At 31.6% G+C, this 16646-nt stretch overlaps 3 protein-coding genes across 3 annotated transcripts in view; 1 reads left to right on the top strand and 2 right to left on the bottom strand.

Moving 5' to 3' along the window:
• LOC132725386 (protein OS-9-like) overlaps nucleotides 1–7867 on the bottom strand; it is a 66378-nt gene extending 58511 nt beyond the window's left edge. Inside the window, exons 1-4 of the mRNA XM_060710488.1 lie at nucleotides 7733–7867; nucleotides 4642–4824; nucleotides 2169–2235; nucleotides 1561–1637 (exon numbers count right to left, since the gene is read on the bottom strand). Coding sequence (XP_060566471.1) covers nucleotides 1561–1637; nucleotides 2169–2235; nucleotides 4642–4824; nucleotides 7733–7867 — 462 coding nt within the window. The remainder of the gene's footprint in view (nucleotides 1–1560; nucleotides 1638–2168; nucleotides 2236–4641; nucleotides 4825–7732) is intronic.
• Nucleotides 7868–7925: 58 nt separating this feature from the next.
• Nucleotides 7926–11422, top strand: LOC132725396 (26S proteasome complex subunit SEM1-like). The gene is made up of 3 exons (XM_060710502.1): nucleotides 7926–8067; nucleotides 10392–10488; nucleotides 11048–11422. The coding sequence occupies exons 1-3, from the start codon at nucleotides 7992–7994 to the stop codon at nucleotides 11103–11105; spliced, it is 231 nt and encodes a 76-aa protein (XP_060566485.1). The 5' UTR covers nucleotides 7926–7991; the 3' UTR covers nucleotides 11106–11422.
• Nucleotides 11423–13063: 1641 nt separating this feature from the next.
• The window catches only part of LOC132725388 (dynein axonemal assembly factor 8-like), a 35323-nt gene continuing 31740 nt past the window's right edge, over nucleotides 13064–16646 (bottom strand). The window contains exon 23 of the mRNA XM_060710489.1: nucleotides 13064–16549. Coding sequence (XP_060566472.1) covers nucleotides 16478–16549 — 72 coding nt within the window. The 3' untranslated portion in view covers nucleotides 13064–16477. The remainder of the gene's footprint in view (nucleotides 16550–16646) is intronic.

A 16646-nucleotide genomic window follows, 5' to 3' on the forward strand; every position in this document is an offset into this window, starting at 1 on the left:
ATCCATGTAATTGATTGACCACTTAATAATGATGCATTGATGGATGTATAAACAAACAATTAATGGGTAAATCAACAATCACTTGAATATGTGTAAGTGAGGGTAATCTTTGTTCCGGAAAAACCTCTAGTTGGCTAATGTACAGCTTTAACAGGTACAGTGTTATACCTGAGAAAACTACATAAAGGTCACCAGGTACTGTTTTTCCTTCAAAGTCCATAATTTAAATTTTGTCTTTAAGGATGTTTTTTGGGAGTTTTCATATAGACATACGGCAGAATTAAAACTGTTCAACAGATTTTCTTTAAACTTGGCATGTTATTAGAATATGATGAGAGAAAAAAAGGACCCAAAAATGTCTTTAATTAAATTTCTAAATAAAAGTAAATATTCAATACCCTCTAACAGGTTTCTTAAACTGTAGGGGTGAGGTCTGGCCTTATGAACTGCATTTCTGTATCAATGTGCATGTTGTAAAACACTGGACAAAACTTATATCAATCTTATATGCTATTTATATCTATCACTTTGAAAATGTTAATTTTATAGTAGATGTTAATTTCATATTTTAACACTTCTCTTTGTAATTGTCATATTTTTTGTCTCATTATTTTATTTCCCAAATGTTACTATATTTATAGACACAACTATTTTATATTCTAATTCTGTACAGGGGTTAACTATTTTTCATCTTAATATATAAGAATTATCAAAATTTGTTTTAAAATGATAAATATGTTAAATCAATGATTCAATGTCATTTTCATAAACCATTAATAAAAACATTTCAATAGAAAAAAAATAGTTTAAATTTTAATCACATATTTTATAGCTAAGCATTACCAGTATATAAATTATAACATTTGATTTTTATATATACATATAATTATGTATGTTTGTATATCTTATGTATTCTAAACTTTTTGAAACATAATAAAGATTAAATATAATAACCTGTTTTGTAAAATCTTACATACAGAAAAAAACATTACTTCTTAGCTTTAGTTTATACAAATTTATTTTAGTTTGATTGCGTTGGAAGCTTATTGAAACACTCTCCGTTCCTGGAACCAACCAGTACTAAGCAATGAATGTAAAGTTTCTTAGCTTTGAATCTGACTGAGACTAAAAAAGTGTTGGTGCACCACAAGTAAATACTGTATTCCGGTATGTACCGGATAAAGCGCTTGAATGATTAAATGCTAAAAACTCGGCTTTTCACCACACCAAAATGCACTTTAAAACATCTAATTTATCTTTTCACACCAATTTATATACTATAATGAATGAAAAATGTAAAATTTGACAAAAAAAGCGATAATTTTCTATTTCGTGATCATGATTTCTGCAAATTTCTGCTCCATCAAAGTTAAAAGTGAGTTTAATCCTTGGAATCTACCCATGTGACCATGAACTTCCCATATTACTGGAAAATCTTACATAAATTAGTTTGAATGAACCCTTCAGATTGGTGAATCTCTTTAAAATGGTGCAAAATACTGACAAAACACACTATGTTAGCTATTGTAACATCCTTCAAGGGAGATCACTGCCGCTTACCTTATTAGAATCTTCATCCCAGTTATACTCTGATTCAAAATGCCCAAGCAAAATTATCTCCCCTTCTATTCTACCATCTGAAAAATGTTAAATTTTGAGTACAAGTAACAGTGTTTCTCATTCATTTTCACATACATTTAATTCATTAAGGGTTTAAAAATGCTATGATGTTAATAGCAACATTTTTTAATTGTGGATTATCTTAAAGTTTACAAGTATAAAATACCAAAATAACCTTTCAAGATCAAACCTTATATTTTATATATTTAACTCTTACCACACTAAATATCCTACATGAACATATCCATCTTTCAATCCTGACAAAACCATTCACCATTTTTAGAATCCCCCCCCACCCAAAATATGTATTGACTGAATTGTGAACAGTGCAGACCATGATCATAAAGCACTGGTGCACTGGCTGACCTGCGTCTGCACTGGTAGCATTGGTAAATGTATACTTAGTTTCCGTCATAAGGCTCAAGATTAAGGTTATCAAATGACCTTTTTATCTAGTTACAGTAAAAGAATTGGAAAAGAATTCTGAATAAGTTTGAATTCCCAACTTAATCGTTCATTAAAACATGACTATTAAATAAATATCTTACCTTCAGCCATGTGAAACTGTTTGATCTGTTTTCCATAGCAGAATTCATAGCTCCACCAATCTTTTGTCTACAACAACAACAACAACAACACTACATTGTGCATAATTAATATAACAACACATTTTTCACATTGATTGACATGGCAGCACAGCTTTTTGGAAAGGTAAAAATTGAAATATTAACAGGAAGATTTTGGAAACAAGTGCCATTATGGCCCTTTATCTCCTGCTAGACTTTCTCAGAAGATTAGCTGTTCTCTCGATATGCATAATAATAAATGGAAACTGAATCCTTTCAATTTTTGACAGATCAAAATTATTTGAACAATTTAACCTAGTAGTCAGTCAATGTATTTGAGCCGCGTCACGACAAAACCAACATAATGGGTTTGCGACCAGCATGGATCCAGACCAGCCTGCGCATCTGTGCAGTCTGATCAGGATCCATGCTGTTCGCTATCAGTTTCTTAACTTGTTATAGGGTCTGTAAGGGAACAGCATGGATCCTGATCAGACTGCGCGGATGCGCATGCTGGCCTGGATCCAGGCTGGTCGCAAACCCATTATGTTGGTTTTGTCATGACGCGGCTCATTTTTCTTATGTTACTTCATAGTATTTTTTTCATATTTATTGAAGACTTCAATCTCTGTTTAAGGTAAGATATGACAATGTGAATGATTTTATCAATGTTATGATTTTTTTTCAACAGTCACAAATGGAATCGCAGGGATTATATTTGGAAGGATTGTGATGGAAAAGGAAAACTCATACACTTTAAGGATAGATAGTGGAATAAAGTCTGATCTCAGCCTAGTTTTCTTATTAAACAAGAAATATGTCCATATGACACGGATGCCCTGTCATATGACATACACTTAGAAATGTGTGTTGAATCTGTAATGCCTAAAAAAGTAAAAGTATCGTCAAGTAATTGAGTGCATAGAAATAGTAAAAGATATCTAAAAATAAATGTACTCAAATATACATCAGGGTACCGTTTCACTAACATACTTACGCAAATTCTTAAAGTTAACGCAAAAATTTCCATTGGTCTTTTAATGTCCATAGCAAGTATTTGTTTTTATATTTTATGTTAATTAAGTTTTGAGCAAATGAAAGATTGAATATATAAGATTTAAAAACATGTGAGTATGCTTGAATTTATTTTCTAGCACATTGAAAAAAATTTGCGTAAGTCAAAGATTTGCGTAAGTATGTTTATCCAGTCTTGTGCACAACATATCGCCTACTTACAGTGATCATGTGAATTTTTTTTTTTTTGGTTAAATCCCATCATGCAGGCAGAATATATTGACCGGACACAAATTCCAGCTGCACTAAACACTGTATGACAAATACGCTAAATTCATACCCTTAACCTTTGAGCTATGGACCTGGGTCTTGCATGTGACACATTGTCTGATTGTAGTGAAGGAATATGTTGAATATTTTGACAATCAATCAAGTTATGATAAAGTCATAAGCCAGTCAGCAAGGTACCTTCATGTAAGACCTTGACATTGAAGGTGCTAATGCGAGTCTTGCTCCTCTCTCTTTGTTTGGCTCTGGTGAAGACATATGCCAAATACTTTGACAATCCATTATGTATTTAGACAAAGTTATCATTCTGACATGATATAACCTTTGACCTCCAAGTATGACCTTGACATTGATAGTGCAGAGATAGGTCATTTGTGTATGATACTTAATATGACTATGGTGAAGGCATAATTATGCCAAATAATTCAACATTCTTTCAAATAACAACAAAATTATAAGCTCGGTAGGACCTTGACCTTTGGACCTTGATCTTGTATGCATCTCATTCTCTAATTATGATGACCCTGAGCAAAGGGGTAAGGCTCATTAAATGTTCACAAAATATGTATTTGATGGTAGAAATTTTAAGAAATTCTAAGTCCACTTCCATTACTCTTGTACTAATACATGTATATAGACTATAATATTAGTATATAGTGTAATGGGAATGGAATTAGAATTCATTTCTGACTTAGGAAAAATGTTTTCTATCATCAAATACATATTTTGTGAACAATTCAATGAGCCGTACCCCTTTGACCCCGAGTACTATTTTATTTTTAAATTCACACATGCATGTAGGAGTTATGGACTAAACACTTTTAGAATATTTTGTGCACAAAGACTGGGTAAACACTAACTTAATTATGCCCCTTTGACGATTAATGGCTAGGGGACAAAAAAAAGAAGAATTCCCACTTACATGTATTTGATAATGGGACACCTTTAAATCTTAAATTGCCACAACAGTATGTTAAATCCTTGGATATTTCTCAGATACCATTTATTGATTTAACTACACAATCAATTATATCGTTTGAACTTCTTTCTCTACAAATATATGCATATTCATATTGAAGGTTATGCTGTCAATGGTCCCAAACAAATTAAGTAGCTCCTGAAATAAGCAACACACAAAAGTTGGAAAATATACCTTTCTTAAACATGGTGCACTTTCCATTGGCTTCAGTAAATCTGGTATACCTGTCTCCATGGCAACCTTTTCAGCTTCTTCTTTCTGCTTCTCATGTTCTACAGTATTTGGAAAGCTACACTGGTAGGATTGTCCATATTTTGAGGTAAGGTGTACAGTATTAAGATCTGCCTCATCATCAGACTAAATAAATAAAACAAAAATAAAACAAACTATCAGTAATAAACAAGGTTCCTTATAAATTATATGAGCCATTAATTATTTAAAATGAGAATGCAAGAAACATAAAAATAGCCTTAAAAAGTATGAATATGAAAGATGTGTCATGTAAAAGTTTGAGCCTGAGACTTTTCTGAATCTGAATCAAATGGCAGAAATGACAAACAGATTTGCAAGTTAAGGTCCCTGTTTCATTGACACTTTTGCTGACCACATTACTGAAACTTCCATTTGTTCTCCACTGCTTTTTGGAAAGACTTTAAAGGAGAAATTGGAAATCACTGATTAGTATTGGAACAAAACCCAGGAATATGATACTGCTTCAAGAAATTAAGACACTAGTAAACCATGAGTTTGTCACAGACAATGCAGCAGGCTGATAACTGTACCATGTTGACTGGTTCCCTATATTCAACCTATGTTTATGTGGATATTGAGTTTAAAGAACTTGTCTTAGATTAAAATGACATACACAATCTATATATGATTATATGGTTCTTAATATGCATGTCTGTTTGCCTGTTTGTCTAAAGAAATCAAGATCCTGTCAAGAGCTTGATTGATGATAGTTATGGACTCTTTGAGTTATTTCAGGTTTCTGATTTCTTTGGATAGACAAAAATTTATGACAAGACAGATATATGAAAAAATCAAAATGATGTTCTTTATCTCAATATTATATCCTCTATCCATATACTAAGTATCATCAGCCTAACTTTTGTAGTTTTTTTAGTTATGTTAGGATCTGATTTCATTAGATGAACAGAATGACAGACAAAGGGTAAACCTATATGTATAGTCCCCATATGTAAAACCACTATGAGACTAAAAAACAATCAAATACAACCAATTTGCTACCTTTTCCAGATATGAGGTTATAAATATTCATTGCAGTGGCAAGGTCGTAATTCAGATTTCTTCAATCAGGAAAATTAGTGATTGGATCACATTAAGTTAGGGCGATTTTCAATCCAGGGCCATCATACAAATAGCTTTTGAACAAGTCCACTAGAAATTCAAATGTAAAAGCTCAAGGCCAATGCCTAGGTTTTTTTACCTGTAACTCTAAATTAAGTTTAGCAACATCAAATGTGTATGCCTGGGTCACTGCCTGAAGCATATTGTGTGAGCTTAAATGAATTAATGGGTTAAGAAGTTTTATTTTATACTATCATTAGACAAATGGCAGTAAATAGTATGAAAGATATGCAAAATTCATAAAAACCCAACTGCTCATCTATTAATGTATAGTCCAACAATGAATATATATATATATAATAAATAAATGGCACCTTAAAAGAATAAAAGAGCTGCATTTCTGTGCATATCTATAAAACTTTTAAAAATAGATGTCAACATTTTTGCTGCACCATCTAAAAGGTGCATCTTCCAAAGCATATACAACAGCAACCAACCCCTTATAAACACCAATCTATCTCAAACACCTGAAAACGTATAAAAAATAGCTTGTCCAGATAGCAATGAACTAGAGCCATTCCTTCCCAAAGGAGAACCACTCAATTTTAAGTGTTGTTCAAGTCCAGCATAGTAGAGTCATTTGGAAAACAAAATGAATTATTACTTCTAGCAATTATAAAAAATGAAAAACATGTCAATAAACTTGCTGAGTTACTAGTCCATTTGCTAATGTCAATCCAAAGCTTATACAACAGGGTGCCCATAACATATTTCTACTAGCTGATACTTTTGAATTTGACAGTTAATGAGTTATAATGCATATAACTCCAATAAAAGTAGGCTTAAGTGTAAGTGTGTTTGATAAATTAAAACATTAATATCGTATATTTTAAAGTAATACTGGTCGGGGACCATCAACCGGACACTTTTTGAACATTTTTCCGTACAGATTTCATAATTTTTAACATAGAGACCTTAAAATTTGACACAGTTTAGCTAGGTTCTTCTCCTAACTAACAAACTAGTTTGTTTATTTCTGATTGTATTGACACTTATATCTGAGGCTCGACAAGGAGGGTATCAAAATTACCTAGATTGTCTACACTACAGTACCATGTGTCCGGACAGATATGTACATCACATGATTTAATTCAGATAAAAGCTTGGGTGTTTTGATTTTAGATTTTAATCATGATATACAATATTTCAGCAACAAATGCTTAAGTTTTGGATATTCTATTGTTTACTTTGCAAATGATTATAGCTGATATATGAGGTCAGGCAATGCATTCTTGACCCCCCAAATGACAATGTCAACTTTCTAGAAAAAGGCATTGAAATATTACCATTTAGGGAGGTTAATATAAATTTATTTACTTAATTTTAGTAGAAACATGCATTTATTGTTGATGAAAAAGTGACTGAAAACCACTGAACATCGAAAATACTAAATTAAGCATTTTCGGGGCCGTCCGGGTTTGGTGGTTGTCCGGTTTTGGTGGTCCCCAACCAGTAAGGTCGCCAGCTGATTGTAGGGTAAGGTCATTTACACCTGTTCAATTACGCATTTTGATTGGAGAGAATTGTCAAATCGAGTGTCTAATAAAACTTGTGTAGTTTTCGGATGGTGTATGTCCTTGCAGAAGTATTTATACCATACAATTATTTAGGTCACGAATCGATGAGAAGGCACGAATCGATGAGAATAAGGCATTATATTAAGCATTTTCGAGGCCTGTCCAGGTTTGATGGTTGTCTGGGTTTGGTGGTCCCCAACCAGTAGCTCCCTTCTCGGATGCCGACAATTTGTGCGTCAAGCCACTAAGAAATGTTAAAAAGTGAAATAAAAGGAGACTTTATAAAAATAACAAACATTTTAATGTACATGTTGATGTCAAGTTTGTAAGCACTGTCTGGCAAATTATCTCTGATATAGTGAATACTGTAAACAAACCTGAGATTTCATAACTATTGGTTCATTTCTAATGTCGATACCATAGTTAAAGCTTTTAAGCTCATCAATATCGAAAAAGGTAGACGCTGTTTGCAAAAACTGCAAAATTAAGAAAAAAGTTAAAATTGTTTTCATTTTGATGTCAACATACAGTGGTCAACCATAAACACAAAAGGTATCCGCATAATTCATCGTCAGCATTAGAAAAATTTATTGTGACAATTACTAATTTCCACGAGCAAGCATTTAAAACGGCAAAATGACTGAACAAAAATCTAAGCCAGAGTTGGGATTATTAGAGGAAGATGATGAATTTGAAGAGTTTCCAGCTGAAGGTATGAAAAGAAGATAATTTTCTCGTTGTTTACAATAAATTGAATCGTCATTTCTATTTTCTTACTTTTTTCTAAGCGTCTTTTACATGTTGTGTTCTTCGGATAGGCATTAGCCCACTAAATATCCCATATTGGCTAAATAACTAATTTATTAATCAGTTGATATGAAATTAAAATTAAGTTTGAAAAATACGTACAATTTTCCACATATAAAAGAATTTGTATCTTCTAACCAATAAATATCCATAACTTCCCCTATCTGGCCAGTGCCAGTGGGACGTTGTGTCATTATATTGAAGCAGGATAGCTCAGTAGAGCATCAGTATGGTATTCCAAGGGTCCTGCGTATGAGTCTTGGTCAGGCTGTACATGCAAGTGACCGAAGATTAGAACCGCATTATCTTATCATGTAAGGTCAACTCGTCGTCCGTGGTCAACTCCTTCTGTGGTCAACTCGTTACCTTTTTGTCAAGTCATTTGTCACCTAGTTTTGATCGATATGTCCTTAATGAGTCAACTAGTCCCTTATATCGTCAACTTATCACTATAAACTTAAACCACAGCACCGTTGTGTAATAAAGCTATTAATTAAAACGACATTACACTAGTGTAATAACACTTTCGACATGTGCAGTCTTAAGGAAATTGCCTCTCTTCACTTGTTATTAATGCTATGTTTCATAATATGTTTTGTGTTTTATTATTTCATGTAAATATTTGTATTTTTTGTATGTATATATGTTTTGCTCTTCAAATATTGGAGGAAATAAAAAAAAAAGAAAAAAGAAGAAGGATGTCATTTGCGCTATATGTAAACATAGCGTTAAAGCACGTTAATGTTAGCATAAGAATTTACAGTAACACTATATGACTCATTTTATCTGTTAACTGCTCTCTTTTTAAATATGTGATAAATAGTAAGAGGATATTTTTTCGTTTGAGTGAAATATGGAATATATTTTCACGAAACATGATAAAATGCCACATATTTTCACGAGCCGGGACGGCGAGTGAAAATATGAGGCATTTTATCATGTTGAGTGAAAAAATATACCATATTTCACGAAAAACGAAAAAATAACCTTTTTATTTAATTTCATTATCAAAGAAAAATGGTTATGAACCCCCTTGCCTGCTACGCAACAGCAATTATACAGCGCGCAGTAATATAAGTATCGTCTTGTTTTGCACGCGATATTTAGCGCTAGATTGTGACGTCACGTAAACAACTTTTAAAACGTCTATACAGCGTTAATGACTGAATTAAAGATATTGGTGTTCGGATTTATTTTCTTAGTTAGACCATTTTCTATCATTCTAGATAGTTTTTCAAACAAAATTCAACAAAAAAGTTGTTTGTATTTATCAGATTTTTCAAACAAAATGGCGAAAGAAGTCCCTTAAAATAAATACGAGTTTTGACTCCGCCCACTTTCATATTTATATTTCATATTTATTTTTAAAAAATATGAAATATATTTGACTGATATAGCACCATATTTCATAGGTAAAATTAAATAATATATTATATTCATGTAGATTCAAATTTTAATTTATTGAACTTGTTGAATAAAACAATATTATGTTCGCCAGAGGCTAGCGTCATATAATTAGCTTGACTATTCGATAAGAATAAGTAGAGCTATTGCAGTCACCCCAGCGTCGGCGTCAGTGTCGGCGTCGGCGTAACCACTTATGTTAAAGTTTTTGTAATATTTCAAATATTTTCAAAGTCCATTGACATATGGCTTTGAAACTTTGCACACTTGTTCACCATCATGACCCCAACCTGTAGACAGGAGGAGGTAACTGTATCAAGCATTTTTTTTACTATCAAGCACTAAGAATAGACGAGCGTTGCTGTCCTACCGACAGTTCTTGTTTTATTCAACTGGTTAAGTAAATTTAGTATTAAACCTACACTCATTCAATATATCCTTTTTATACTATATTATAGAAATATTAACCATCTAGCATAAGATTTTTGACAGTCCTTTAAATGTTTTTAAATGGTCTGCATGAAATTATATATATCAATGTAATTTTTATAGTTAGTAACAATAATATGATGAGATGTGATTTAAACAATACACTAACCAATAGATTAGCTGTCAGTTTGTCTCTTTGAAGACAAAAGATTCACTAAGAAAATGCAACCAGGTTGAATTTTTATTTCATGATTAAGAGAAATCACATTCTTTAGCTTATTAAGACATTTTAACAGAAAGTTGCTTAACTATAACTTTAGAGAAAAAAGTGTTCATGTTAGGAGCATTAAGTCAAACATGATTATGTGAAGTACTACATGCTGTTTTATTTTTCAGATTGGGCTGACGATGAGGAAGACAAACAGGATGTTAATGTATGGGAAGATAATTGGGATGATGATAACATAGATGATGATTTCTCATTACAACTTAGGTAATCTTGAATACATGTATTTTGAAAAATTTGAAGTCTCTCTTAATTTGTTTTTTGCTACAGAAAGCCTACAGGTGATCATTTTGCCTTTTGACATTGGAGGTTTGATTTATATAATGATGTTAATTTTATCATGTCAAGAATCTATTCAAATAGCTAACAGAATGTTGATGATTCTACTTTGGGAAATCTAAGGCCTCAGTCAGGCCAAATGGTTTTTCAAATCATATGCCCCTCGACTCTGTGGGTTAAAATCCGCGGGTGCTCACTAGTGCCTGAAATAATGCACAAATGGGCACCTAAAGGTCTTACTCCACCAGTAAAGCTGCAAAGTCTTTATAATTATAACCTTTACCATGTCAATGTGACTTAAAAGTCAATAAAACAGAAATATCACAGAGAAATATTATTTCCTTATATTTTGGAGGTAATAAATACGGCAATATAGATAGCACTTAGCAAAATTTTAGCAAAGGTTAGATATTTATTGTACAAGCTACTTTGCTCTTCATTTTCGTAAATTTGCAGCTTATTTTAAAGTCTTCTATTTTCATTTCAGGGCGGAATTAGAAAAACAAGGCAAATCCATGGATGGACAAGAACCAATGAAAACATGACAAATTTTTTATAATCATCATCATCATATCGCCAATTGTTTATCATTTATTACCTTAAAGATAATATGACCAAGTTATTCTGTTAAATTTTCAAAAAAATTGCATTGCAAAAACGATTACACATTTTTCTATCAGCTTGCAATTTGTGAAATAAGTTGTTGAAACTGCCAATGTCACAAACACTGGTGTTTCAGAGTTGTGAATGAAAAATTTTGTTTCCACAATTTCATTCTTTTTTGCCATAGTAAGAAAATTTAGAACATAGATATTTCTGAAATCTCATCAATTTTGTCATTTTGTTTAATAAAAGACTTAAATTATGAATGATTTTGAGTACTTTTTTTCTCCTCATCATGGCTGGCCATACTGCTGATTGAAATATTGTTTCAAAGCGAAAACATGGCTGATAGTGGTACAAACTTTTTCCAGAAAAACAAGACATATAGTATATTACATGACTTGATAAACTGTGATACAGAAAAAAAGTTGTCTTGAAAATTTAAATGAATTAGTTTTTTGCATTCTTCTGATTATAAAGTCGGGTCATAATAATTGTTTTTCCAATGTTGGCTGCAAAAATCGCTATCATCCAACAATTTTCAAGGACTATTCAGGGCCATGTTTGACTAGCGTCTTTTCATGCCAACACTAATGAAACCTGAACTGAATAACCTTTGCCACCAGCATAGATAAGCCACAAGACCTTCAGGATGTATTATGAACGGTGTTCCGTTTGGTCAATCGTGACTTTATTTAGTCTGTACCCGCGATGCACGATGGTGAAAATGCGATGGTACGATGATGAAACGCGATGGTACGAAGGTGAAATCACAATGGCGCGATAGTATGATGATGAAAACGCGATGTAACATCATACCATCGCGATTTCACCGTCGTACCATCACGTTTTCACCATCGTATAAGCGTGTTTTCACCATCTTACCATTGCTTTTTCACCATCGTACCATCGTGCATCGTGGTAACAGACTTAATTAAAAATCAGGACTGTCAAAACGGAACATCAGTTCTGTCCATCTGCACTACAGAAAATACATATGGGATTTAACTATAGAGGTAAACAAGAACAATAGAGGTAAACAAAAGAAATTACCTTTTATTCTATTTTGGTCATCCATCTGTCTGTAGAAGTTGGTTTTTGCATAACTGAAGGATATCAATGCTTTTGTTTTTTTTGCATGTATGATATGAATACATAAGATTAACTCTACAATCAACTCGATCAGATAACTCTGTTTAATCAAATTTTTTGTGAAATTGTTGGTTTCCTCCCAATGATTCTGTTATGTTTTGGCATTGTTAGATATCACGCATGTTATTAAATTATCATTAAACTGTGACTTCTTAAAGATTTTTGGGGCTATTACTTACACATCATTTTACAGCGACATGACTTTGATGTCACTTCTGTTATTTTGTACATTTGAAATGAGAGTTGAAAATCAGATGTTCATGTCATCCCAACAGGCATGTTATATCAAAACATAAATATAACAAATATTTGGGCTTTGTAGTTCAGTTGTCCTAAAAAATTCTTGTATAAATCAAGTGAACCCTGGACAATTTTTGAAATTTTAACATAACCTTGACCTGAGAAAGACCATACCTGTGCTCTGTACATTATCTCATTACGGTTAACATTTCTGCCAAGCAGTAAAATTTTCCTTCCATGGGTTCAAAAGATATAGAGCGGATTAGAAATTGTTGACGACATACAAAAACTGACCTCTTTGTTCAAAATCTTGCTAAGATTTAGCAAAAAAAACACTTCTATGTGTCCTTTTTAAATCCTGTGCATCACAAAACTTTTCAAGTGAAGGACAAATCACTTAATGTGTTGTATTAATAAATAAAATATTAGAAATGACAAAATGTCTTCAAAAAAAGAAAACATAACACAATTTAGGTATGCAACACTTTAATACAATTTCTTTTAAGTTAAACTGTAATTTGAATAAATTATTAAAATAAAACATGACAGTAAGGTTTCAGCTTACAAAATAAACTGAACCCCCACCCATATATTTCTGCAGGTGACACTTGGTTCTTAATTTCCCTGTACCACAAGTTGCAAGATGCATTCCACAATCTGTAATCATGTGACACTCGGCTGATTAGAGAAAATATTTTGCAAGTACTTGTATGTTTTACAAAACTAATTAGCATTAATAAATGTCATTCATGAGCAGTGGTTGTAATCAAAATACTTGTTCCACAGAAAAAAATTCCCGAAATTAATCTACCAGTACTTAACATTATCTTGGAATTTGTACATTTCTTAGAAATGAAAGCAAATTAATTGTTTAAGAGATTTTTTCAATGAATTTCAGGAGATAAATTTTTCTTCTCCACTATACAGAAGAAAGAACCTTGTGTCATAAAATGCTATATCATATATCACAGTAACAGATAATAATGTGAACACACATAACAGTGACAACTGCAACAAAAGCCAGATAGATAAATATAAATTAACAGGTTGAGAACATGTTAACAGCAAGACACAGTATGTCGAGTATAAAAAGGAGAATTATGTTACAATTTTCTGAGAATTTCATTAAAAGTTGAAACATTAGTTTCAGTATTCATTTCAAAAATAAGTTCCAGTATTCAGATAGGCTATATTGTACAGGTATACTAAGAGAAAAACTCAACTTTATGAATGTAATAACATATAACAACAATATTGAGTTTGAGATCGGTGTGAAACAACAAATTTCACCACTGTAAAAATAATTGTTTTGTTTTACCCCAATAATACTGAATATATCTAACTTCAAACAGAAACATTTTATATTTAACACTAACAACACACTCATGAAATTTATTTATCTTCTCAGTGAGAGGTTTGTCATTTGAACTCTGAGTGCTAGCAGAAAACTTTACCTCCAGTATAGAGTGTGTATTCTTACAACATTAATATTTGTCAGTTATTTGCTGTTGATAGTTTTTTTTTTGTCCAACTTTGCTAATTTGCCTATGACACAAAACATATGCCGCTGTATGCATATCTGTGACGTTTGACCAAAGGCTCTGCACTGATGACTGCTTAATTTCAATAAAATGCAGAAGGTAATGTCAATTAAAGAAATTCAGGCAACTAAGAATTTGACAATTCAATATCTCAATTTACTTCATGTACTATTTAAATTACTTACAACTGCAATACAATTTCTTTTTGAAGACCAACTGGAACTATTCTATCAAGTTGGAATGCTATAGATTCTAGCTATATATTCATAGATTCTAGCTGAAATACATGACAAATATGCCATAAAGTTACCAGGTTAAAGTTATGATGCAACTTGCTCCAAACATAAAGCAAAATAATACTTAATGTAAATAGTAAATCAATACTACAAAAACAACCTGTTATCACAAACAAATAGGCAATGTATAATGGATGGAAATTATTTTTGAGATAATCGATGTAAAAATATGTATACATATAAATATATAGTATATACATGTTGTTATCTTTAAAAGGGAAACAAGCAACAAACATATCTAGTGTATACCTGTGGACGGAATGTAGTATACTAACATAAATACTGTTGACTGTAAAAACAGTGAACAAAATTCAAACAGCATCAATGTAAATAAATCTGGGACATTCTTTATATTAAATTATATATAAATCACAAACATTTTACTTCAAAAGTAAATATTCAGAAAAAATGAACACTTATATACATGCACCCATGCAATACTTTTGTTGATAACAACAAAAGAATATTACAAAATGTTATAACATCATATTTTAATACATTAGTATTCTTTCTATATTTGATGTCTCAAACGAAATGTGGTTAATGCATAGACTTGAAAGAGTTGTGTTAATGAATTGATACCAGGACACATGTTAGTCTGAATGGTCTTGCCGGACAGTTTTGTTGTCTTAACTCATTAACTCTAGTATTTTAAGATTAAAATCCTTTTTAAAAATAATGGAAAGTTCCAAATACAAGCCCATTATAAAAATTCAGAATTTACTAGTAACACAAATTATAGTCGGAACTTATGGAAAAAATTTGAAAGAATTTCTCATATTCACTTTTGTTCCATTTTTATTTCTGTTAGGAGACATAAATGAAAGAGTATACAGCACATCTTTCTTAGACAGTCACAAGAACTCCTCTTTCAAAATGTAAAAAATAAAATCTTTTCTGAAGCAAAATACACAAAATGAAAAACAAAATATACATCTTTATCTACAACTTCATACACAATGTTGAAACAATTCTGTGAACACAAAAATTCAGACTTTCAATCTATAAAATAATACATCAAATCAACAGAGTTGATTCATTTGGCAAATATACCCAACAAAGGACAGATTAAAAAAAATAAATATATGCATCAATAACATTCAATTGGTAAGTAAAAAAAGCTAATGTTGAGCTTCGTGAAAATTAAATTTCATCACAAAATATATTCAAATTGATGGTGTAAAAATGGCCGACACTAATGATGAATTGTTAACAACAATATACTGTTCCATCATATCATTTCAGGTTTCTTTCAATAAAAGGAACTTGTGCTTAAATCAAAGAGACATATTTCATTACTCTATAATCACTAACATTTTCTTCTTATCTTTTATCATATTTAAGTACTGTGCTAGTAAAAATATGTACTTTATACATTTCTTTTTTGTTTGTTTGTTCAGTTTTCAGTCCTTTTGACAGTGTCAAGGTCATATGATGGTGTCCTTCCTGCTTTACTCTAGGAGACATACCTTAGGTGCCATTCCATAATTCATGGACCTTCCTTAAGCCAGGTGGATAGGCTCATTACATGAAAGAAGTCAGTCCCTGTCAAATTTTGAAACCCATATCTGTGAGTGGAAAGTGACTTTAGAGTCACAAATCTAAATCACCTAGCCATCATGGAGGACCAAATTGCAAATTATATTCACTCAAAATAAATACATTTATTGCCAGTATCTCTATGATCTTTTAAAAATGATTGTTGTCTGAAAGATTAAGACTAAGCCTAGAATCCAAAACTGTTTCATGTCCAAAACATTACATGAAAATCAAACCAATAAATTCAGAAAATATGTAACAGTTTGTGCCAAAATGCTCTTCAGTTACTATCAAATATAGAGATAACCAGTACAAACAATACCCTTTTCTTCACACTCATTTACACAGTCATTTAAAAATCAAAACATTTCAATTCAGCAACAAACAAAGGAAAATTCTGTCATTAAAACAGTCTAACAACAACATTTCAGAACTTCTTCCTTTGCTACTTCGATCCCCTTTTTAAGAATATGTTTTCACAAAACTGATTTGTTTTAGCAACACTGATTTTTCATTCCACAAAATGGATAATCATGACTGAAGCATTCACTTTGGAACAATTTGAAGCAGACTGTTTGGTAACAAACTGTTGAAGAAGAATCCAAGAACATTTTCTGCCTAAAATAACAAAAACAACAAATGTAATATTTACAATGTATATAATTAATATCAATGTTAATTCACTTCATGTTTCAAAATAACTGTTCCAAAATGT

Source organism: Ruditapes philippinarum, unplaced genomic scaffold (assembly GCF_026571515.1).
Source record: "Ruditapes philippinarum isolate M1 unplaced genomic scaffold, ASM2657151v2 ctg428_1_1_1_1, whole genome shotgun sequence".
In the NCBI taxonomy this organism is placed as follows: Eukaryota; Metazoa; Mollusca; class Bivalvia; order Venerida; family Veneridae; genus Ruditapes; species Ruditapes philippinarum.

Coding starts and splice junctions, on each gene's coding strand:
- LOC132725396 (XM_060710502.1), top strand. CDS start 7,992: ATGACTGAACAAAAATCTAAGCCAGAGTTGGGATTATTAGAGGAAGAT. Junction 8,068..10,391: donor TGAAGAGTTTCCAGCTGAAG/GTATGAAAAGAA, acceptor TTTATTTTTCAG/ATTGGGCTGACGATGAGGAA. Junction 10,489..11,047: donor GATTTCTCATTACAACTTAG/GTAATCTTGAAT, acceptor TTTTCATTTCAG/GGCGGAATTAGAAAAACAAG.